This window comes from Chlorocebus sabaeus, chromosome 7, assembly GCF_047675955.1.
Source record: "Chlorocebus sabaeus isolate Y175 chromosome 7, mChlSab1.0.hap1, whole genome shotgun sequence".
Classification (NCBI taxonomy): domain Eukaryota; kingdom Metazoa; phylum Chordata; class Mammalia; order Primates; family Cercopithecidae; genus Chlorocebus; species Chlorocebus sabaeus.
This window is the reverse complement of record NC_132910.1, coordinates 79,109,286-79,135,191: the sequence shown is the minus strand read 5'-3', so window position 1 is coordinate 79,135,191 and position 25,906 is coordinate 79,109,286. Positions and strand designations below refer to the sequence as shown.

The 25,906-nt window shown below is 38.7% G+C and overlaps 1 protein-coding gene across 23 annotated transcripts in view; it reads right to left on the bottom strand.

Moving 5' to 3' along the window:
• LARP1B (La ribonucleoprotein 1B) overlaps nucleotides 1-25,906 on the bottom strand; it is a 154,060-nt gene that overhangs the window by 85,396 nt on the left and 42,758 nt on the right. For 14 of the 23 annotated variants that reach the window (XR_012093434.1, XR_012093432.1, XR_005238337.2 and 11 more), the window contains exons 9-12: nucleotides 22,842-23,016; nucleotides 15,871-16,043; nucleotides 13,091-13,162; nucleotides 8,374-8,736 (exon numbers count right to left, since the gene is read on the bottom strand). Coding sequence is in view for 19 of the 23 variants with exons in the window: in XM_037991850.2 (XP_037847778.1) it covers nucleotides 8,374-8,736; nucleotides 13,091-13,162; nucleotides 15,871-16,043; nucleotides 22,842-23,016 (783 nt within the window). In the remaining 4 variants the exon portion in view is untranslated. Of the gene's footprint in view, nucleotides 1-8,373; nucleotides 8,737-13,090; nucleotides 13,163-15,870; nucleotides 16,044-21,275; nucleotides 22,278-22,841; nucleotides 23,017-25,906 lie in introns of those variants that run through there. The other 9 variants (XR_012093433.1, XM_073017625.1, XM_007999769.3 and 6 more) reach the window with 2 other exon arrangements.

The following is a 25,906-nucleotide window of genomic DNA, read 5'->3' as shown; positions in this document are numbered from 1 at the left end:
ATCAGATTTGTCATTTGCAAATATTTTCTAGCAGTCAATGGCTTCTCTCCTTTTTTAAAAAAATTTTTTTTGTAGAGACAGTCTCACTATATTGCCCAGGCTGGTCTCAAACTCCTGGTCTCAAACTCCTGGTCTCAAGCAATCCTCCCACTTCAGCCTCCCAAAGTACTGAGACTATAGGCACGAGCCACTCACTGCACCTGGCCTTCCTCATTCTCTTGACAGTATCTTTCACTGGGCAGAAGTTTTTAATTTTGAAGAATTCTAGCTTATTTCTTTCATGGATTGTTTTGGTGTTGTATCTAAAAAGTCATGATAAGCCCAAGGTCATCTAGATTTTCTCTTAGATCATCTTCTAGGACTTTTACGGTTTTGTCTTTTACATTTTGGACTACAGTCCTTCCACTTTCTCCACCCTTTCTGAAGGGTGAAGATTCATTTTTTTTCACATGAATGCTCAGCTGTTCTAGCACTATTTGTTGAAAAGACTTTTCTCTTTTGTATTGCCTTTGCTCCTTTGTCAAACATCAGTTGACTGCATCTGTGTGGGTCTATTTCTGCAGTTTCCATTCTGTTCTATTGATTTAGTTGTCTATTCTTTCACCAATACTGTACTGTCTTCATTACTGTAGCTTTACAGTAAATCTTGAAGTCAGGTAGTATCAGTCTTCCAATTTTCAATGTTGTATTAGCTATTCTGGGTTTTTTAGGTGTTTTTTTGCCTCTGGAGATATCCACAAAATCATTTGCTGAGATTTTGATTGGGTATACTAAATGCATCTCAATTTAACAAGACCATAAACTGCACAGAATCTATAGTTATGTTGGAAAGAATTGACACATTATTGAGTCTTCCTATCTATAATATGAACATGGAATATTTCTCAATTTACTTATTCCTTTTTTTTTTTTTTTCCCCGAGACGGAGTCTTGCTCTGTGGCCAAGGCTGGAGTGTGTGACCTCAGCTCACTGCACCCTCCGCCTTCTGGGTTCAATCAGTTCTCCTGCCTCAGCCTCTCGAGTAGCTGGGACTATAGGCACGCGCCACCACACCTGGCTTTTTTTTTTTTTTTTTTTTTTTTTTTTTTTTTTTTTGAGAGGGAGTCTCGCTCTGTCACCCAGGCTAGAGTGCAGTGCAGCGGTGCGATCTTGGCTCACTGCAAGCCCCACCTCCCAGGTTCACGTGATTCTCCTGCCTCAGCCTCCCGAGTAGCTGGGACTACAGGCGCCACAACCACGCCCAGCTAGTTTTTTTGTATTTTAGTAGAGACGGGGTTTTACCGTATTAGCCAGGGTGGTCTCAATCTCCTGACCTCGCGATCCGCCTGCCCGCCTCGGCCTCCCAGTGCTGGGATTACAGGCGTGAACCACCGCACCTGCCCCCTTTCTTTCTTTCATCAGGGTTTTGTAGTAATCCTCATATAGATCCTGTACATATTTTGTCAGATTTATACTATTTCATGTATTAGGGTGCAAATGTAAATTGTATTGTGGTTTTTTGTACAAATAGCCCCAGGCTTATGATAGTTTGACTTACGATTTTGCCTTTACAATGTTGTGAAAGCAAGAGGCACTTAGAAGAAGAAACTGTATTTCAAAATTTTAATTCTCCCAGGCCAGCAATATGTGGTATACTTTCTTGCAATGCAGGGCAGCAGCAGTGAGCCATTCTGTTTTTCACTTTCAGTACAGTAATCAATACATTATATAAGATATTAATACTTTATTATAAAATATGCCTTGTGTTTAAATGATTTTGCCCAACTAAGGCTAACATTAAGAGCTCTGAGCAGGTTTAAGGTAGACTAGGCTAAGCTATGATGTGTGGTAGGTTAGGTGTACTAAATACATTTCAGTTTAACAGTATATTTTCAATTTATGATGAGTTTATAAGGATGTAACCCCAACATAATTTGAGGAACATCTGTACTGGCTTTTCACTCTCTGTATGGTATCCTTTGAGATTCAAAATTTTTAAATTTTGATGGTGTCCAACTTACCTGTTTTTATCATTTGTCGCTTGTGCTATTAGTATCATATGAAAAACCACCGTCAGATCCAAGGTCATGAAGATTTTACACATCTTATCCTAAGAGTTTTATCCTTTTTCCTCTTAAATTTATGAATTTAATTCATTTCAAGTTAATTTTGATATGTGATGTAAGATAGGGAGGGACCCAACTTCCTTCTTTTGTATGTAGATATCAAGTTGACAGAGTCCCAGTTGTTGAAACAACTATTCTTTCCATACTGAATGGTCTAGGCACATTTATTGAAAAGTTAGTTGAAAATAGACATGTTTATTTCTGGGCTCTCAATTTTATTCCATTGATCTATATGTTCATCCTTATGATAGTACCACTATCTTGATTACTGTAGCTTTGTAGTGAGTTTAGAAATCGTAAAATGAGTCCTTCAATTTTGTTTTTGTTGTTTGTTTGTTTTGAGACAGAATTTTCACTCTTGTTGCCCAGGATGGAGTGCAATGGCACAATTTCGGCTCACTGCAACCTCCACCTCCCAGGTTCAAGCAATTCCCCTGTCTCAGCCTCCCAAGTAGCTGGGATTATAGGCATGCACCACCATGCCCGGCTGATTTTGTAATTTTAGTAGAGACAGGGTTTCACCATGTTGGTCAGGCTGGTCTCCAACTCCTGACCTCAGGTAATCCACCCACCTCAGCCTCCTGAAGTGCTGGGATTACAGACGTGAGCCACCGCACCCGGCCATAATTTTGTTATTTTTTAAGAGTGTTTTGACTACTATGGATTCCTGAAATTTCCATATGAACTTAGTTCACCTTGTTAATTAAATGGTATCCTTCAAACTGCAATTTGCAAACTTTAATAACTTTAATCAGTACCTTTTTTCCAGATATGAAGTTACATTTAAATACTAGATTCATTTGCTGCTCTCTCTCCCAGTTTGTGTTAATGTTATAGTAAATCTATCAGACATAATAATTGCTTTATACAGTTAATATTCACTTAGGTTTATTCATGTATTTATTACTTGTTTTGCTCTGCAGTCCTTTCTGTGTTTCTGACATGTAAAATCACTTTTATTCTACCCTTTGGGACTTTCTTTCATGAGGCTCTGCTGGTGGCAATTTCTCATATTCTACACTCTTACTGAAAGATATTTTTGCAAGGCCTACAACTATAAGTTGATAGTTATTTTCCCTTGCAAATTAAAGCTATCATTCTATTGTCTATTGGCTGTCACTGTTGGGAAACTAGCTATCAGCTGTCTAATGATTCTTCTTTCTTGAAAGTAATATGTCTTGGGCCGGGCGCGGTGGCTCACGCCTGTAATCCCAGCACTTTGGGAGGCCGAGACTGGCGGATCATGAGGTCAGGAGATCGAGACCATCCTGGCTAACATGGTGAAACCCCGTCTCTACTAAAAATACAAAAAATTAGCTGGGCGTGGTGGTGGGCGCCTGTAGTCCCAGCTACACGGGAGGCTGAGGCAGAAGAATGGCATGAACCCGGGAAGCAGAGTTTGCAGTGAGCCGAGATCGTACCACTGTACTCCAGCCTAGGCAACAGAGCAAGACTCCGTCTAAAAAAAAATAAAAAAGAAAGTAATCTGTCTTTTTTTTCTGGCTAAACTCTGACACCTCTCCTTAGTTCTGCAGAGGTCCTAATTGCCTCTTATAATAATGACTTGGCCCCATTCTCTCTACCCTTTCACTCTGGAACTCTGACTAAATGTGTATTTTAGACCTTCTCCATTATCCTATATTCCAAGTTTCTTGCTTACCTTTTTTTTTAAAAATAAAAATAAAAAGCTTTATAACAAAATCTAGATGTTAAATTACAAAATTTGATTTAAAACTTATCAACTGATAGGAAAGACTGTGTAGAAAATCATTCTGTACCCTCTTTTCATATATTCTATTTCTTTGCTACTCTGGAAATTTCTGAATAAATTCTTGTGAACAGTCTTCCAAATGACTAATTCTCCAATTCTGTCTAATCTGTTGTTAATCCCTTCAATTGATTTAGCTCTTAATTTTAATCATAATTGTTTTTACTTCCAGAAGTTCTATGGTTATTCTTTAGGATTTCTTCTTTTCTACACATATTTTTATTTTCTTAAACATAGTAAGCCTAGCTACTGCGTATTTTGTTTAATAATCTGACTATCTAAATTATTTTAAGGGGCCAGTCATGGTGGTTCACACCTGTAATCCCAGCACTTTGGGAAGCCGAGGTAAGCAGATCACTTGAGGTCAGGAGTTCGACACCAACCTGGCCAAAATGGTGAAACCCTGTCTCTACAAAAAATATAAAAATTTAGCTGGATGTGATGGCACACGCCTGTAATCCCAGCTAGTTGGGAGGCTGAGGCAGGAGAATCACTTGAACCTAGCAGGCAGAGGTTGCAGTGAGCTAAGATGGTATCACTGCACTCCAGCCTGGGCGATGGAGCGAGACTCCATTTCAAAAAAAAACTATTTTAAGGTATGTTTCTGCTGCCTGTTACTTTCTGCTCATTCTCACATGCAAGATCTCACTTTCTTGTTAGATTATTCACTTTATGTGCTGCTAACTTTCCTTGCAATATAATGTGAATAAAGGAGGTCTAAGATAAAGGTGAATATTTTCACACACACAAAAATATCTTTATTTTCATATGCTAGGTGTCTGGGAAACAAAAAGACCGCAATCACATTAAATTTACAACTAGTGCTTCCTTTAGTCACCCACAGAGTATGAACTTGGGTTTCATGAATACAACTTCTAGCCCAATTTTTTTCCTCCCTATTCTGCTCAGCACAACCAGAAAACATTCTTTTTTTTTTTTTTTTTTTTTTTTTTTTGAGACAAGAGTCTTGTTCTGTCACCAGGCTGGAATGCATTGACGTGATCTCCGCTCACTGCAACCTCTGCCTCCCAGGTTCAGGTGATTCTCCTGTCTTCAGCCTCCCGAGTAGCTGGGACTACAGGCACGTGCCACCATGCCCAGCTAATTTTTGTATTTTTAGTAGAGGTGGGGTTTCACCATATTGGCCAGGGTGATCTCGATCTCCTGACCTTGTGATCCACCCACATTGGCTTCCCAAAGTGCTGGGATTACAGGTGTGAGTCACTGCACCAGTCAGAAAAATATTCTTTATAGAGTCCCTTAGGGGAGTAGGTAGGAAGCAAGTTTAGTTCTTTCACTGTAAGTGTATTCTTTGGGGTACCTTTTTTTCCCATAGATTTTTGGGGAACAGGTGGTATTTGGTTACATGAGTAAGTTCTTCAGTGGTGATCTGTGAGACTTTGGTGCACTTTTGGGTACCAATTAAATGGGAAAAGGAATCCTATGGGAATCCACAATTTTGGCTGGTCCCTGAGTTTATGGTTTTTACCCCTGTTTGGGTAGCTTCTACAAAGGGTCCTAAGGGTAAAAGTAAGTTTCAGTACTTCACTTCTGTATAGTTTTATCCTGATAATAATGTACCTAGCATATCTTCAAATATTTTAAGCAGATATTTTCTTACCTATAAGCCTATTCATTTTAGTAGTCTTCAGCAGTAAATATATGCCAAAAACAGAATAAAGCCTTTACTCACTCTTTGGTCCAGTTCAACATAGCTTCTGGATCCACTAAAACTCTTATTGCAGAGGTCGAAAATCAGTACTAAACTGCCCTATCAATTTGGCATACTTTTCATTTCTATCTAATTCAACCTGTAAAGTTGCTGACACACCTATTATTCTTAGGGCCAGCTTTTGACTTTCACAACAACACACTTTCCTACACAACTGCTATATAATCATTCCTCATGGCTCAGATGAGATGGGTCTTCTCACTTCTATATTTCCTCTGCCACCTGTTTGTCTCAGCCTACCAATTCATCTTCTATATGGATAGCCTCTTAACTGGATTTCTTCTGCCCATTTTTGTCCCTGTACAATCCATTCTGTGCCAAAACAACCAGAGTGATTTATTAAAAATAAAAATTAGATGTTACACTGCCTTTGCAAAACCTAAAGTACTGCATTTGAACTTTAGATAAATTCCACATTATTTAACATGGCACATAAATGATATGACTCCTGCCTATTCATCTATAATTAACCTTTTATATAATACCGTAGGCAAATTGACCTTTTTTCCATTTCCTCAAATACGCCAAATTCTTTCCTGCCACATATCCTTGACATTTACTGTTCCCTCTTCCTGGAATACCGTTTCCCTACTCTTTGCTTGGTTACATGTCCTACTTCCACTTCAGATTTCACTATTACTGACTTTCTCAGAGGCCTTCCCTGACTACTCAAAGAAACAGCATCCTGTTTTTTTCTTTTAGAATATTTATTATAATTTGTGATTAAGTACTTCTTGTGGGTTTATGTCTGTTCCCCCAATTATCTGTAGGTTCTAGGTATGTAGAAACCCTATTTGTTATCTTCTCACTCTGTGCCCAGTTTCTAGCAGTGCTTGGCACACAGTAAGCATTCAATGAGCATATGTTAAATGACTGATTTCTCTCCCTTTAAGCAGACCCACAGGAAAAGTATAAGTCTAATGAGGAACTACATGTAGACCACAGAATCAGAACCAAAGAGAATGAGTTAAATGACAGGAATGTAAGAATCAAGTCAAAGTAAGATATATTTGCAATTATAATGGTTAAAGTTATATAGCCAAGATTACTTTCTGTTAATAGTTAATGAATAAGATCAGCACATGCCTCAAGAACTCAATACATGGCATTTAATTATTGTTGTCTATAATTTAAGGAAATAATCACCTACAAATGGCATGTTTCTCAAGTTGGCTTACAAATTTGTTACTACTTGGAAGACTGAAAACATTTTCCCACAGAACCAATATTACACACAATGGTTGGGTTCCTTTGGTTAGTGCATAATGTTTACTCTATAATTTATTTACCCACTTTAACAAACATGAATTGAATATTTATTTGTGCCAGAAACCATTCTAGCACTAGAGATACAATAGTAATGAACAAAATAGACAAAAAATCCTATTGTCATTGGTATTACATCCATGGTTTTTCTCCAAGAGAATAAAAGTAAGTAAAATATACAGAATTATAGATAATGATACATGCTATGGTGAAAAACAAAGCTGGGTAAAGGGATTGAGAATGGGGGAAGAATAATTTTAACTGATTATTAGTAGAATGTACTAGAATCTCTGTTCTAAAAGGATTTAAGATAGGTATTACTTACAGAAACTAAGTATTACAAATAAAATAGCAATGCTTACACTAGGAAAGCCTTTCAACTGAGAAGCATTATAAAAACACACTTCCTTTCCCATAGCAGTAGGATAGGCAGAGAACTACTCAGGCTCTAAGTCACATAACAAGCTATCATAGCCTGAGGCAGGTTCTCCAAGAAGGCAGTGGTTACAGAAGGCTAAAAGCAGTACTGGGGATTCCAGGAAGAAAAGAAATGAGGAGCCAAGAAGGCTAGGACACTTCTTGCTGATGATATGAAGCCCCATCAACAGGCAGTCCCCTCTACCCAGCCACTAGTTGGCTAGCTTTTCTTCCTACAACTTTTTAACTATTTCCAACCAAGATCAGTTTCCTATTTGGCATATAATGTTTCCCTTATTATACCCTATCCTGAAAACAAATATTTAACTATTGGGACTTTTCTGATAAACTTAATGGCAGAAAAAGATCCCTTTTTATCCCCATATCTGTGCCATTATAATTCATATTGAAGGAATGCAGATACCTAGTAAACTATTCTGGGTCTCTATTTTACCTTAATAACTAGGATAGAGACCAGGATCTGAGGTGAAATGCAAGAAGATAAAACAAATTAGAACAAGGTTGTAAAAAGTAACCCTAGCACCACAGTAATGACTAGACCAAGAGAGACAATCATCCAGTTTAGTCATTTATAGTTTGTCCACAACCATTTCCACTATCTTAGATCATTCACCATAGACTAAGTGGGGAAAACAGAAAGGGGGAAGAAGAGTGCTCTCTAAAGCCACTGGCTCATACAGCTGTGGTGATAGCCAGGTAAGTAATGAGTATATAATTCAAGCCTGTCCCCACAGTAAGTTGTTTTTATTTCATATGAGAAAGCGTGTTCTTAGTATTTTCACCTATTAAAAAAAAAAAAAAAAAAAAAAAAAAAGCAAGGGTTTAAGTCAGTGAGTGCTAATTTTCTTTTGTAATTACAGTATTCATCACGCTGTTACTTTCATAAAATAAAATGATTCCTCAGGTAGTAATTATCAGGTATATTTCCAGGAATTTTAAGTTAAATACAATGTATTTATATTCAACATTTCATAAAATAGAGCCTCAAGTTTAAGAAAATATAAACAGCAACATACAATCAAAACAAAGCATCAGTAGAAAGATGTTGGCCAGAAACAATTACCTTTATGGCTGTATGTTTGTTTTCATCTTCTTCCATCCATAGATCCTGTTCATAATAATATAAGCCATCATTGATAACTTTAGCAAGTTCAGATGTGATTTTTGCCCGAGACATGTGGTTGCCTGTTCGATCTCCTCCGGGATGTTTTTTCACATAAGGTGGTGTCTGAGTTACAATCAAAATCTTGTTTAAGTCTTGGTCATCAATTTCATAATCTGAATCATTATCAGACCAATCAGTAAATGTGTTTTTTCGTCCTATTTGTTCAATCTCTTCATCAAACAAAAAATCAAGTTCTTCTTGTTCTGGTTCTTCTGAAGAACATAGCTGATTTAATGACCCTTCAGGGACAGACACTGATTCCTGAAGGAAGAAATTGGTAATTTATATAAAAAACTTTCTATCACTTTTAAATTAAATGTCATAAAACAGTGTTGCAAGTAAGTAATATCAAGCTTTTATGCTCAATTTCTAGTTTAACAGCCAAACTGTAAAAGAAAATCAAGTTAGTATTATTTTGGCCCAGTAAATTTAAGACTAAAGAAAAACACAAAGTTGAATAAAGAAAGGATTACATTAAAGACTCTTTTAGAGTTGGAATAGTCTTAATCATCAATTACATTGCAATGACTCATCTTACTGATGAAAACAAACGTCCAGAGATATGGAAGTATTTGCCTATGATTTCATAATTATAAACAGAACCAATTATCTGGGTGTGGTTGTAGATTCCTATAATCCCAGCTACTCAGGAGGCTAAGGCAGGAGAATCATTTGAACCTGGGAGGCAGGAAGGTTGCAGTGAGCCCAGATCGCACCATTGCACGCGAGCCTGGGCGATAAGAGTGAAACTCTGTCTCAAAAGATAAATAAACAGACAGACAGATAGATAGAATCAAGGTCTTCTGATTTTCAGAGTCAATGGTCTTCCCTATTCCAAACCTTTTTACCTCACAATGATAATAACATAGTTTCCTAGCTAATCCCTCTACTCTATCCTCATCCCCATTCTACATGGCCCAATTTTCATGTCAAATTCACACTAATATTCAGCAAATGTTAAAATGTCTACTCCTCAGGCCGGGTGCCGTGGCTCACACCTGTAATCCCAGCATTTTGGGAGGCCAAGGACGGTAGATCACAAGGTCAGGAGTTCAAGACCAGCCTGGCCAACATGGTGAAACCCTGTCTCTACTAAAAATACAAAAATTAGCCAGGCGTGATGGCACGCACCTGTAGTCCCAGATACTCGGAAGGCTGAGGCAGGAGAATTGCATGAACCTGGGAGCCAGAGGTTGCAGTGAGTCAAGATCATGCCACTGGACTCCAGCCTGGGCGACAGAGCAAGACCTTGTCTCAAAAAAAAAAAAAAAAAGAAATTGTCCACCCCTATATAGAACTTAAAACAGCTAGGCCAGGTGCAGTGGCTCACACCTGTAATCCCAACATTTTGGGAGGCCAAGGTGGGCAGATTACCTGAGGCCAGGAGTTCGAGACAAGCCTGGCCAACATGGCGAGACCCCCGTCTCTACTAAAAATGCAAAAATTACCCAGGTATGGTGGCGTGCACCTGTAGTCCTAGCTACTCAGGAGGCTGAGACAGGCTGAGACAGGAGAATCACTTGAACCCCAGAAGCAGAGGCTGCAGTGAGCTGAGATCGTGCCACTGTACTCCAGCCTGGGTGACAGAGCAACACTCCAGCTCAAAAAAAAAACTTAAAACAGTTGTTGGTTTACATGAAAAGTCTAAGCTTTTAGATCCTAGATCTTCTAATATATAAACTAGTCTAAAACTCCCAACAGCAGGAAGTAGTTTCTCCTTGGTGTTACCTTCATTGGTCATCCTCTGGTCTATTTTACCCTTCAGTTCATGCTAACTTCCTATGTCTAGGAAAAAGACAATTCCTCCCTTTCAAAACTCCCAATAACGTAGATCCATATTCATTTAGTCAGTTGATAATTATCTGAGTGCTCCCTCTGAGCCAGGCACTGTTCTAGACAGGGACAGACAGCAATAAATTTAACAACAACTATGCCCTGATGGAGCTAACAGTCTAGTAAACAGAAGGCTGCCCAAGATGTTTTTACTAAAAAAAGACAAGTTGTAAAACATTGTGAATATATATTTTTTAAAAATTGATGATATATTTTAAACTATATACATTGCTTTTCACATTTGCAAGTACATAATAAAAGTCTAAGACAATAAACACCAAACTGTCAAATTTGTTTTTGTAATTTCTAAGGAAAAGACCATTATTAAGAGATTAGGAGTTGAAGATGACTTAAGTTTGCATACTTATTTGCAGTAGTAATACACAGTGCAAAGAATAAAAGCAATAAATCCACATCAATACTGAAAACACGTATTACTATTGGAAGATCGAAGACTTTATGACTTTCTGGAAAGCAGAAAATAAATGGGATTGTATTGATAATAAACAAGAGTAGAGAAAACAGCAGCCTAGAACTCATACAAAGGTTAAAAGGGAAGCAAAAGCCATTGATACCGCCGGGGTTCTAGAAAGTTTTGAGATGGCAGTTAGAAGGAGTAGGAATGGACTACTGGATGGTAATCAAAATAGGTATGTGGAAAACCAACTACAGAATACAGCTAGAACAGTCAATCCAATCCCTTTATCTCAGAATATAAAACTATATAAAGATCGCTCCCAACTAAAAGCCCGAGAATTACTTCCTAAACAAAATAAGATTTCACAAGAGAGGGCTCATGTTTTGGGTACTGGGGCTGAACAGAAGTTGAACACATCCTAGTATTATTTTGAACCTCTAAAATAGAGTTGGGGAAGGAAAAGAAAAGGTAATTTCACCAATGAATGAGATACACTAAGAAATTCTACGTCTCAGAGAAAACTACTTTTTTTTTTTTTTTTTTTTTTTTTTTAGCAATTTTGGAGAAAAAGAGCCAGCCTCTCTATTCTCTGCCTAGGTGTCCAAGTCCATAGGACGTTTTCACTTACCAAGAGTGTGCAATCAGCTGAGCGCAGTGGCTCACGCTTGTAATCCCAGAAGTTTGGGAGGCCAAGGCAGGTGGATTGCCTGAGGTCAGGAGTTTGAGACCAGCCTGACCAATATGGTGAAACCCCGTCTCTACTAAAAATACACAAAAAAATTAGTTGGGCGCGGTGGCAGGTGCCTGTAATCCCAGCTACTCGGGAGGCTGAGGTAGGAGAATCGCTTGAACCCAGGAGGTGGAGATTACAGTGAGCCGAGATCATGCCACCATTGCACTCCAGCCTGGGCAAACAAGAGCAAAAATCTGTCTCAAAAAAAAAGCTAAAAATAGAGTGTGCAATCATACCTCACATTAAACAAAACAGTCCTGGATGAGCAGATTACACCAAAAAAGAAAACCATACCAATTTACTGATATTAACATGAACCATCAACCAAAAATCGCCAGATATTAAGAAAGCCTTCAAAAAGCAACCAAAACAATGATGCAAATAATGAAAGTATCAGAAGAGAACTTTTTTTAAACATCCAACACCCAGTAGTTAGATGATCAATCATAGAGGTCCAACATCAGATGAAAACAGATACCAGAAAGTGGAAATAAGAGAAACATTAGCTTCCCCAAAATGAAGGACATGAATATTCAGCACAATGAATAAAAATACACCTGACTGAGCTGGGTGCGGTGGCTCACGCCTGTAGACCCAGCACTTTGGGAGGTCGAGACGGGCGGATCACGAGGTCAGGAGATCAAGACCATCCTGGCTAACACGATGAAACCCCGTCTCTACTAAAAATACAAAGAAAAAAAATTAGCCGGGCATGGTGGCGGGCGCCTGTAGTCCCAGCTCCTCGGTAGGCTGAGGCAGGAGAATGGTGTGAACCCAGGAGGTGGAGGTTGCAGTGAGCCAAGATCGCGCCACTGCACTCCAGTCTAGGTGACACAGCGAGACTCCATCTCAAAAAAATAAAAAATAAAAAAAAAGACCTGACTGGGCACGGTGGCTCATGCCTATAATCCCAACACTTTGAAAGACTGAGGTGGGTGGATCACTAGAGCCCAGGAGTTCAAGACTAGCCTGGGCAGCATGGAGAAACCCTGTCTCTACAAAAAATATATATACATACACGAAAATTAGCCAGACCTGTTGGTTTGTGCCTGTAGTCCCAGCTACTTGAGAGGCTAAGGCAGGGGAATCGCTTGAGCCCAGGAGGCAGAGGCTGCAGTGAGCAGAGATCACGCCACTGCACACCAGTCTGGGCAAAGGGAGTGAAACCTTCTGCCAAAAAAAAAAAAAAAAAAAAAAGATTTTCTATTTAAAATTAGACCTACACCAAAGCATATCATCTTGAAATGTCAAGAGTGGGGATGAAGAAATGATCTTAAAAATCTCAAGCAAGGCCAGGTGAGGTGGTTCACACCTGTAATCCCAATACTTTGGGAAGCCGAGGCCAGCGGATCACCTGGGGTCAGGAGTTCGAGAACAGCCTGGCCAACATGGTGAAACCACGTCTCTACTAAAAATACAAAAATTAGGCCGGGTGCGGTGGACCACACCTGCAATCCCAGCACTTTGGGCGGCTGAGGCGGGTGGATCACCTGAGGTCTGAAGTTCGAGACCAGCTTGGCCAACATAAGGAAACCCCGTCTCTACTAAAAACACAAAAATTAGCTGGGCCTGGTGGCGCGTGCCTATAATCCCAGCTACTCTGGAGGCTGAGGCAGGAGAATCACTTGAACCTTGGATGGGGAGGTTGTAGAGAGCTGAGATCGCGCCACTGCACTCCAGCTTGGGGAAGAGTGAGACTCTGTCTGAAAAAGAAAAAAATAGATAAATACAAAAATTAGCGGGGTGTGATAGCAGGTGCCTGTAATCCCAGCTACTCACAAGTCTCAGGCAGGAGAATCTCTTGAACCCGGGAGGTGAAGGTTGCAGTAAGCCAAGATCACACCACTGCACTCCACTCCAGCCTGGGCAACAAGAGCAAGACTCCGTCTTTAAAAAAAAGAAAAAAAAAGAAAAAAAAAAATCTCAGGCCAGGCACAGCGGCTCATGCCTATAATCCCAGCACTTTGGGAGGCTGAGGCAGGCAGATCAGGAGGTCAGGAGATCGAGAACATCCTGTCTAACACAGTGAAACCCCATCTCTATTAAAAATACAAAAAATTAGCTGGGTATAGTGACACACGCCTATAGTCCCAGATACTCAAGAGGCTGAGACAGGAGAATCACTTGAGCCCGGAAGGCAGAGGTTGCAGTGAGCCAAGACTGCGCCACTGCACTCCAGCCTGGGCGACACAGCGAGATTCCATCTCAAAAAAAAAAAATCTCAAGAAGAAAAAAAAAAAAAAACACTTGATACAAAGAATGCGAAGGGACTGACTTTTATAAGATGACAAAAGAAACCAAGATGACAAAAGAAAAATGCTTTTAGAATTCCAAAGAAAAATGATGTCCAACCAAGATTTCTATACCCACTCTAGAATGTTTTTAAAAGATCACTTTTTAAAAACTATATTAAAAATAATGTCAATAACTGAGCTACCCCAACAGTTATCTCTGAAATATCTAGGTCCCCAGAACCTAAAGCCATGTTTCCTCCAGGCCAGATCCTCAGTCTGTAGCATCAAAATACCATACATTTCAGATATACTGGCATTCTTTGGCCATAAAACTATGCAGTTCTCCTTACACTTTTAAAACCAGCTACCAGAAACAATTTGCTGGTCCTCCACATCACAATCCTCTCAATACCTTCCATCCTCTTTAGAGAGCTTACTTTCAATATTTGAATCTTTTGAGTGGCATTCTTCCCAAGTTTATTTTTAGTGAACTTTTACTTTGAAATAATTATACATTCACATACAGTTGTAAGAAATAATAGAGATCTCATGTATCCTGGTTTCCCCCAATGTTAACATCTTACAAAAATATACTACAACATTCCAAACAAGGTATTGACTTTGATATAAATCAGTCTTAGCTTATACTTCCCCAATTTTACTTGCACTCATTTTTTACTTAGATCAAAGCAATCCTATCACATATGTAAGTTCGTGTATCTGCCACCAGCGAAAAATGCAGAGCAGTACCACCACAAGGATCTCCTATTGCTCTTTTTATAAATATAACCATCTCACTCCCTTATGTACCCCCCACCAAAAATTCAATTTTCTTTTCCTTTTGTGCATTATATCACCAAAACATATATAAAGCTGATGTATAAATCACCAACACTTATATAAACCTTATAAATAATTAACATGGGTATAACTTCAAAATTTATATATTTTCTGGCCAGGCTGCAGAGGCTCACGCCTGTAAGCCCAGCACTCTGGGAGGCCAAGGCAGGCGAATTATTTGAGGACAGGAGTTTGAGGCCAGCCTGGGCAATATGGTGTAATCCCGTCTGCACCAGAAACACACAAAAAAATAGTTGGGCATGGTAGAGTGAGCCTGTAATCCCAGTAATTCAGGAGGCTGAGGCACAAGACTGTCTTGAACCCAGGAGGCAAAGGCTGCAGTGAGCCAACTTCGCAGCACAGCACTGCAGCCTGGGCGACAGAGCGAGACTCTGTCTCCAAAAAAAAAAGTCATATTTTTTTCAACTTTATAAAAAACTGAAATATTATTCAAGTTAAAATTAGTCACAAGTAGAAAAACCAAGACAAAATTCTTTCTTTTTTTTGAGATAGGACCTCACTTTGTTGCCCTCCCTGGAGTGCAGTGGTATGATCATGGCTCACTGCAGTCTTGACCTCCTGAGCTCAAGTGTTCCTCCTGTCTCAGCCTCCTAAGTAGCTGAGACCACAGGCACATTCCACCAAAAAATTGGCATTTAGCTAATTTTTTGAATTATTTGTAGAGACAGGGTCACCCTATGTTGCCCAGGTGGCCCCGAACTTCTAGGCTCAAGCAATCTTCCTGCCTCGGTCTCTCAAAGTGCTGTGATTACAGGAATGGGACACTGTGCCCAGGCTCCAAAATTCTTAAATCATGTTCAGAAATAAAAAATACACTTTAAGGCCGGGCGTGGTGGGTCACGCCTCTAATCCCAGCACTCTGGGAGGCTGAGGCAGGTGGATCACGAGGTCAGGAGTTCAAGACCAGCCTGACCAACATGGTGAAACCCCGTCTCTACTAAAGATACAAAAATTAGCCAGGCGTGGTGGCTCATGCCTATAATCCCAGCTACTCAGGAGGCTGGGGCAGGAGAATCGCTTGAACCCGGGAGGCAGAGGGGGCAGTGAGCCGAGATCCCACCACTGCACTCCAGCCTGGGTGATAGGGCGAAACTCCATCTCAAAAAAAAAAAAAAAAAAAATACACTTTGAAACTTGATACAACTTATTTTCCTCATAGAATAACCCATAAGTGTCTACTGAAGGCCAACAATCACAAATTTAAAACTTTGCTAAACTTTTCCAAATTTTACATATGCACCTAACAAACATAAAATGCACTGACCTTATACTCCACCCAGGGTATGTCACACTTCACTCAGTCTGTAACAACTTACCTTCAATTTCACTGGTGCTGGCTGATGTCTCTTTTTAACTTCTATCCAAGGTTCTGAGTCCAAGTCAGGCAAACTGGTGGACAAACCTCTAGACATTGCTTGAAGAATACTTGTTTCGCTATTTTTCTTTGGGCTCAATGGGCTTCCAATTCTTGGAGAATTTGGGGCAGACTCTAAAATTTTAAGTTAGTTCTATAGTTAAAATGATAATGGCTTTTCTTACTTATAAAATACACTTCATTTTTTCCTTAAATGGGGCTTGATATTTTTTCACAAAAGCATGATCAGTCTCAACTGTAAGGTTTCCAGTGATTTTCAAACCTGAAGATTTACTAAAAAGTGAAACCATTGAATAATTAAAGGAATGTCACCAACTCTTACATAGACCACTACATTCACGCAAACTTCTCAAGAATATCAATGTGATTCACTTCCTAATTATGACAGTACAACTATTAGGAAGTCAAGTTCTCTGAAAAATCTCAGATTAAAATCTATAAATTATAAGGAAATTATGGAATCTCAATTGCTATTAAGCCATAGTTAAGCTAAATGCACATCTTATTCAAGATAAAATTAGTCTCTTGTTCTACTAGGGTCTAAACTAAAGCCGTTATTATTCCTAGTTTTCACATTTCCTTGGCTCAACAAGGTTTGCCTACTGCAATAAATGCAGTGTAGTCATTTACTACTTTGGCTCATACTGAAATACTTTAAAGAGTAAAATGTCGACCAGCCTGACCAACATGGAGAAACCCTATCTCTACGAAATATAGAAAATCAGCCGGGCGTGGTGGCGCATGCCTGTAATCCCAGCTACTCAGGAGGCTGACGCAGGAGAATCGCATGAACCTGCGAGGCGGAAGTTGCAGTGAGCTGAGATGGCGCTATTGCAATCCAGCCTGGGCAACAAAAGCCAAATTCCATCTCGAAAAAAAAAAAAGAGTAAATGTCACATCACTACATCCTTAATGCACACAGCCCTGGCATTAAAAGCATTTAAAAGCTGTTGGAATTTAAAATGTCTTTCTATACAGTACACTTCTGTAGGTTTATTTTTAATCAAAATTATAAAACTCAAATTGTAGCCGGGCACGGTGGCTCACGCTTGTAATTCCAGCAGTTTGGGAGGCTGAGGCAGGTGGATCACAAGGTCAGGAGTTCAAGACCAGCCTGGCCAATATGGTGAAACCCCGTCTCTACTAAAAATACAAAAAAATTAGCCAGGCCTGGTGGTGGGTGCCTGTAATTCCCGCTACTCAGGAGGATGAGGCAGAAAATTGCTTAAATCCACAAGGTGGAGGTTGCAGTGAGCTGAGATCCACACTCCAGCCTGGGCGACAAAGCGACACTCTGTCTCAGAAAAAAAAAAAAAAATCAAATGGCTTCTTTTATAAATATTTTTTCAAAAGTCAGAGTATTTAAGTATTTTAAGCCACATTCAGGTTCAGGTCTGAAGATGCAATATGAACTTGCTTTGGACACAAGGTGCCTTTAAAAAATGTAATCTCTACCATTAGGTTGTAAGTCTCAAATATACACAATAAAATTTATTTTTCAAAAATGTATACCATAAAATTCTTAACATCATTAACTTCTCTAAGTCAATTCATTGACAATATGGAGAAGTTAAATGTTAGATGCAGAAAGCTGATATAAATTAACACCAGCAATCTTTTTTTTAATATTTACTAAATGAAAGGCACATTTCAAGAATGGATTTAAGAAGAGTATTTCAAGATTTTACATTCATCTACATGCTAGACATAGATAAGAGTAAAAGCTTTAAAATCTTCCCCCTTGGACACATGGACTCAACCAGGACTCAACTACTAGATTACTGTATTATTTATAGAAGACTATATATTTGTTTCATAACAGGAAAAGCTCTAGAACTGTGCTGTGCAACAGAGTAGGCACAGTTGGGCGTGGTGGCTCACCCCTGTAATCCCAGCACTTTGGGAGGCCAAGGCGGGTAGATCACCTAAGGTCAGGAGTTGGAGTCCAGCCTGTCTGACATGGCAAAACCCCATCTCTACTAAAAATACAAAAACTAGCCAGGCGTGGTGGTGGGTGCCTATAATCCCAACTACTTGGGAGGCAGGAGAATCCCTTGAACCAAGGAGGCAGAGGTTGCAGTGAGCCGAGATCGCGACATTCTACTCCAACCTAGGAGACAGAGCAAGACTCCATCTCAAAAATAAATGGATCTATTAAGTTACATTAAAATATTTATTTAAAATATTAAAATTAATTTCAACTGTTTTATAATTTTAAGAATACTAAAATTTTTAGTTATATATATGGCTCACATTTTCATTGGACACTGGTGCTCTATAACTTTATTAACAACACATGTATCACCAATTCATTCACAAAAAAAGTACAAGTGAAATACATGCTTTGGATGAACATTAATAGTCTAGTTATAGGAATGGGAAAAATATTAACTCCAGAGAACACTTTTTTTTTTCCTTTCTCATGAACCATACAAGAGACTTAATTTTTTTTTTTTAAGAGACAGAGGCCAGGGCGCGGTGACTCACGCCTATAATCCCAGCACTTTGGGAGGCCAAGGCGGGCGGATCATCTGAGGTCAGGAGTTCAAGGCTAGCCTGGCCAACATGGTGAAACCCCGTCTCTCTAAAAAAATAAAAATAAAAAATAAAAAAATTAGCTAGGCGTGGTGGCAGGCGCCTGTAATCTCAGCTACTCGGGAGGATGAGGCAGGAGAATCACTTGAACCTGGGAGGCAGAGGTTGCAGTGAGCCGAGATCACGCCACTGCACTCCAGCCTCGGGGACAAGAACAAGACTTCGTCTCAAAAAAAAAAAAAGAGAGAGAGACAGGGCCCCTTACAGCAGTACAGTGCCATGGTAATGCTCACTATAGCCTCCAACTCCTGGGCTCAAGCAATCCTCCCAACCCAGCCTGCTGAATAACAAGGACTACAGGTACACACCACCATGCCCAGCCAATTTAAAAATATATATATTTTGTAGACTGGGTCTCACTTTGTTACCCAGGCTAGTCTTGAACTGGTCTCAAGCGATCCTCTCACCTCAATCTCTAAAGCGCTGAGATGATAGGCATGAGCTACTGCACCTGGCCCAGAGAACTCTTATTTCTAATACTATGAATTATCAATGTTCATACTAAATAAAGCCTTAAAAGTAGACGAAGACCTGGGCATGGTGGCTCATGCCTATAATCCCAGAACTTTGGGAGGCCAAGGCAGGTGGATCACCTGAGGTCAGGAGTTCTCGAGACTAGCCTAACCAACATGGTGAAACTCCGTCTCTACTAAAAATACAAAAAAATAGCCAGGCGTGGCAGCACACACCTGTAGTCCCAGCTACTCAGGAGGCCGAGGCAGGAGAATTGCTTAAACCTGGGAGGCGGAGGCTGCAGTGAGCAGAGATCATGCCATTGCATTCCAGCCTGGGCAACAGAGCAAGACACCATCTCTAACAAAAAATATATATATATACACACACATATATATATATATGAGTTTTTGGTATGTCACCCAGTCTGGCCTCGAACTCCTGGGCTCAAGCATCCTCCCAACTTTGCCTCCCGAGTAGCTGGGACTACGGGTGTATGCCACAACACTCAGCTGTTTCTTATAAAATGATCTCTAAATGTTATTTAAGCTTGAATTATGCTTCTACTGGGAAGTAAAGCATTTCAATATATTCACAACACATATGCTTAGAAATGAAATGACATTAAAACACTAAAGAATTTGGGTAAGATGAGAAAACATGCAATTCTTAGAATAAGACTTGTAAAGGTGTTAACCTCATAATAATTAATTTATACATATGCTCTGTGCGGTCTTCTGCATCTTTTTTTTAGATAATGAAGATTTCAAACTATACATCTGAACAGATTAAGGGTAACAGTAAACCCCTAATCTTCCAAGACAAAATGAGTTTAAATGACTTAGATTACCTGATATTAAACTTACTTAAAAACAAAAAACAAATTAGATACATATATTGAATACTTGTTATAATTTGTAAGAACACAGAAAATTTATCTTTGCTGCTTTTATTAACTGAAAATTATCAGTGGCTGGGCATGGTGGCTCATGCCTGTAATCCCAACACTTTAGGAGGCTGAGGTGGGCTGATCACAAGGTTAGGAGTTCAAGACAAGCCTGACCAACATGGTGAAATCCCGTCTCTACTAAAAATACAAAAATTAGCAAAGCATGGTGGCGCGCACCTGTAATCCCAGCTACTCAGGAGGCTGAGGCAAGAGCCTTCTGCTTGAACCCAAAAGGCAGAAGCTGCAGTGAGCCATGATTGCGCCACTGCACTCCAGCCCCTGCACGACAGAGCAAGACTCTGTCTCAACAAAAAAAAAAAAAAAAAAAAAAGGAAAGAAAATTATCAACTAAACTCTCCAAAGATAAATCACCATATACATTTCATCTCTGGTATGTTTTTTTTCTACCTTGGGAGGATCACATTTCTGGGTAATTAAACAGGTTTCCTGAAAAAGGGATTACATATTTTAAGTGTGGCACTTTTTAAAATTCTCATTGAGTGGTGTTAAGAGTCAAAGGAAAAAAAAAAAAAAAAGAAAGAAAAACACTACATTACAGTGCACTTGTGAAGATTATTAAAATTTAAAAAAAGAAAAAAAAAAAAAACATTGTCAGGTACCTGACCTTTCAATTTTGATGAATGAAATCCTTTCATTTAAAAGTTAATAGTACAATACTAACAATATCCATAAAACTGCAAAACCTGTTTCAGAAGTAATCTTACCATTCCCATAATCAATGTTTTGTGGTGCATAAAGGTAGACTTCTGCTCAGTTCAACCCCTATTAGAAAATTCAACCTCCAGATAGGAAAAAAAAAATAGAAATTTTAATCTCTTTGATGAAGAAGACCAATTATGTTAGAATATTTTACTATACAAATCCCTCCCAAATCATAAAGAGTTATGTCGTTCAAATTTTTAAGGTCTTCAAATTTGAGATTAAAATGACATATAGTTTCACTACTTTTCTCTACCCATAGATACATATAAACACAGTCTATGCTTCTTATCCCTATTTCCACTTCAAATTTTTGGTGACATACTACTCCCCATTGACTTAAAGAAACTAGGCTTTCTTATCACTAGGAAATTATTAAGGTGAGAAATTTGGGAATTCATGGAAAGAGGCGATTTACATATTTATTCCTATGACCTAATGTGAATCAGTATAATTCTAAGAACCCTCCATCTTTCTATATTTCTTCATTAATCATCTAGTTGCTGATATGTAATCTAAAGAACCTAAAATGTATGACATTTGAATATATACTGGCTTGTTTCAGACAATATGTATGTGCATGCATCTGAGTGTATATAAAAAACACAAAAATGTACAAGACATTATGATTTTATTCTTATAATTTTATTAGTATGCATAAATGGTTGATGGACAGTCATTACCAACTTGACTGACCTATCTTACCTACCCTATAGAGAAAGTATATGTTATTTCATCTAACTTACCCAATGCCTGTTCACAAGTTGGCTAAAACTATCATCTTGGACCCAAGTTGATACAATAAATAAATCTAACTTATTTAATCACTCACTATATCTTAACAAAAAATAAATTAAAAATCACTAGCTAAAATAATGTCACTTTTCTTCAGCTTTTAAAATGCCTGTCCAAGTTGCTTACTGGAATTAGAAGCAGAAGCCTGACAAAGAAACATAAGATAAAAATACTGTGAGACTGCCCATCATCGATGCTTTGTTGATGGGACGTTCTCTCATATTGATGTATCAAAAATACATTTTGAAGAGTAAAGAAAGAAATACCCTCATCCAGTTCTTAAATTCCTTACCCCTTAAGTGTCCACATTAATAAGTCTTATGTCCAAGTGAAACATCATGACAATATCTGAGTTTTGCAATGTACACTACACTGAAAGGCAAATCAAATAACAAAGTACTTAAGAATCTGGGAAATGCTACTCAATCCCCTTTTTCTGCTTTATTAATCTGGACACAAGTACATAACCCTGGAAACAGAAAACATACTCTTGCAGTATTTCCAGAATAATAATAATTAACTTTCCCACCATGAATAAAAGCAGCCCATGCAGCCCAGGCCAATCACACAGAAATAGGCAGCTCCTATAAAAAGAGTAGCAGTCCTCTGGTCTGTCTCTCATTATCGCAAAGGTGGTTATCTCCACTGCAGTGTTGGCCCAACTTCCTCCACCAGGAGGTGGGAATAGACATTCTTGAACAGAAGACAGTCTGATCGCTTTCATTTTTGCAGCAGGATTTGTTCCAGTATTTATAATGGCATTTCAGTGAGTCACCTATTCCACTGCATATTCCGATCAAATGACATCCAAGAGCTTCAGAAGATCATCACCCTGACTGAAAAAAGTTTAAGCACACATTTTTTCCCAAGAGGGAATGTCTTAAAAATGATCCAGGAAAAAATTATTAACATTAAAGCTGTTGGAAATTCTAAACACAACCAAATTAAAGAGAATCCCAATTCTGATTTAGAATGTAGGTCATCTTATCTTTCCAAGACAAGATTAAAGCACATTGGTAACAAAATTAAAGGAAGACTACCCCACTCTTGAGTATAAGACCTTTCTAGAATAATCCAATCATACTATTCCAATTTTACAGGGGAAAACAGGATATATATCTACAGTTATTTAGTAAAAATAAAAGGAAGAAACTCCATACATGACAAAGTACACATGTAATTTAAGAACAAGAAACATAAGACAGCTTTCCTCATAATTCTTAAATCCTTAATTTATACCTCTGTGAGTGAGGCAATATGAATACAAAATGGGACATCAAAAGTCCTTCAGTTAGCTTTAATTTTCCTATCAAATCTAAATAAACTATAAATAAGTAAGTAAGTAAACTGGACCAAATAACCCACTGTTACATCGTTTGCTCTAGAAGAAAAGATGTTACCTGTATGTGAGCAAAAGGCTTGGCCTGGTACAAACTCTGGACAATCAATCAGTTGAGAGAAGTCTGTTGGTGGCACATTGCGTGAAGGAGGGCCTGGAATTGGCCATTTTTCTGGTTCTATCTTTTTTCTCATTTTCTCATCCACAATTTCTACTTCTGTGCTATCCTTCAGTGCCTATTAACAGAAATTGAGCTATTAAAATTATGAGCTATTTCACTGCCTATGCTATACTTCTAAGAACCTAAAAATTTGAAAATCTGAAATTAGCAAACTAATTTGCAGTTAACGATTCTAAACAATCCATAACTACATAGAACACAACAAGTTTTAAAATCATTTGTGCCTGTAAAGTAACAAATATCCTGGATCTCCCACTTAAATTTAACTTCAGATGATAAATTTTTCACAATTAGAATAGTCATTTAAGGAATACTGAATCAGCTAGAAGCAAATTGACTTTTGCTATTTTCTTCTCTCTCTCATATTTCCTTGTCTTCCATTAAAATATCACCAAATAAAATTTAGGCATTTTATTATTGTAATAATTACCACAATTTATTGAATAATAAGTACTACATGTACTCATGATTCCTCACAATACCTCACAAAGAAGGTATCACCCCTACATATAGATGAGGAAACTGAGGCTCAAAGAAATAAACTTAATCGAAGATCATAGATCTAGTATGAGACAACACCAGGACTCAAACCATTATCTATCTGCAACTAAAAGTCTTAGGCGTTAGGCTATGATGCCTCCCCAATATGTACTATAATTTAAGGATAAAACAAAACTAGGCCAAAATCTCTTCAAGATACAAACTAAAGCCTTACTGATTTAACTTCTCACTGAAGTACAGGAGTTTTTAGAAATTAGGATAAATACAAAATGTATAATATAAAAACAATACAAAGTTATATGTACATTAACTTATAAAAATTAAAGCCCACTACATTTTAGTTAGAGAACATGCTGTATATAATTAAGAACATTAACCGGGCGAGGTGCTCACGCCTGTAATCCCAATGCTTTGGGAGGCCGGGGCAGGTGGATCATGAAGTCAGGAGATCGAGACCATCTTGGCCAATATGGTGAAACCCCATCTCTACTAAAAATACAAAAATTAGCTGGGCATGGTGGCACGTGCCTGTAATCCCAGCTACATGGGAGGCAGAGGCAGGATAATCACTTGAACCAGGGAGTCAGAGGTTGCAGTGAGCCGAGCTCACGCCACTGGACTCCAGCCCAGAGACAGAGCAAGACTCCATCTCAAAAAAAACAAAAAAATATAATATTATCCATTCAGAAATGAACAGATTTTGAAAAAAGAACATACTCTTGCTCTTAATATTAGTATGGTACTTAACTCTCAAGTTATATTTTCCATAACTGGGTATTTCTTTTTTATTATTATTTTTATTTTTTGAAACAGTCTCGCTCTGTCACCCAGGCTGAAGTACAGTGGTGTGAACTCGGCTCACCGCAACCTCCACCTCACAGGTTCAAGCAATTCTCTGCCTCAGCCTCCCAAGTAGCTGGGATCACAGGCGCCATACCCAGCTAGTTTTTTGGACTTTTAGTAGAGACGGGGTTTCAACAAGTTGGCCAGGCTGGTCTTGAACTCCTGACCTCGTGATCCACCTGCCTCGGCCTCCCAAAGTGCTGGGATTACAGGGGTGAGTCACCGTGCCCAGCCATAGCTGGGCATTTCTTTAAATTACAATTAGGACTTATTTTAAATGAAACTCCTTTGAGAAGGGAGTCTGAAATATAAAATGGAGAAAGATAGGAAAGAATCCTATGGTGAAAGCTTTAAATGAGTAAAATCAGTATATTTTTCCCAACATATATTTTCCTCCTTTTGTCCACTGAAAGACCTAGAAGCAATGACGCCCCAGTAGCAAACAGTATGCCCAGCATCCAGACCATGCAACGACATGGATGAATGTCAAACACTACCAATGAAAAGAACCCAGAGACAGAAGTCAATTTATACAAATGCCAAGAACAGACTAATCTAATCTATGATATGAAAATCAGAAAAGTTGTTGGAGAGGCTGTGTGAAACTGACTAGAAAGAGCCATGAAGGAAGTTTTTAGAATAATGAAAGTATTCTACATCTTGTTTGGGGTAATGCTTATGTTTAATTTTCAAAACTCACAGTGAACACCTAAGATCGCTATATTTTACCATATGTTATCTATCCCTGAATGTTAAAAAAAAAAAAAAAAATTCCTCGAATCTTTCCCATATGTTTAAATTTTCCAAAGTAAAGTTGTGGAAAAAGACTGCCAATAGTGTTGTTTTCTAGTGAAGCAAGTCAAATTCCTAATAGTGGTAGTTTTGATTGGTTCGATACTTTAAAAAAACGTTTAGCAGCATCTACACAGAAAAATTAACTGTTGCTGGGCATGGTGGCTCAAGCCTGTAATCCCAGCACTTTGGGAGGCCGAGGCAGCTGGATCACCTGAGATCAGGAGTTCGAGACCAGCCTGGCCAACATGGTGAAACCCTGTCTCTACTAAAAATACAAAAACTTAGCCAAGCTTGGTGGTGGGTGCCTGTAATCTCAGCTACTCGGGAGGCTGAGGCAGGAGAATCGCTTGAACCTGGGAGGTGGAAGATGCAGTGAGCTAAGATCAGGTCAGTATAACTCTAGCCTGGGCCACAGAGTGAGATCAGGTCAATATAACTCCAGCCTGGGCCACAGAGTGAGATCAGTCTCAAAAAAAAAAAAAAAAAAAAAAAGAAAAGAAAAGAAAGAGAAGAAAAAAAGAAAAGATTAACTGCTTTATTCGTACAATGGAAAAACTACCAAAAAACAGAAAGTAAACAACTGCTATACACCAATATGAATAAATCTCACAGAAATAACTTCAGAAATAAAATCAGATATAAAAGTCATAACACCCTTTATGTGAAATTCAAAAAACAGGAGAGAGGCCTCTTAAAAGGGAGAGCAGTGGTACTGACTAGGAGGGTACAGAAGGCGGCTTGCTTGGGTCTTGAAAATGTTCTATATCTTAATCTGGATGGCAGTTACCTGACCGTATACATAGGAA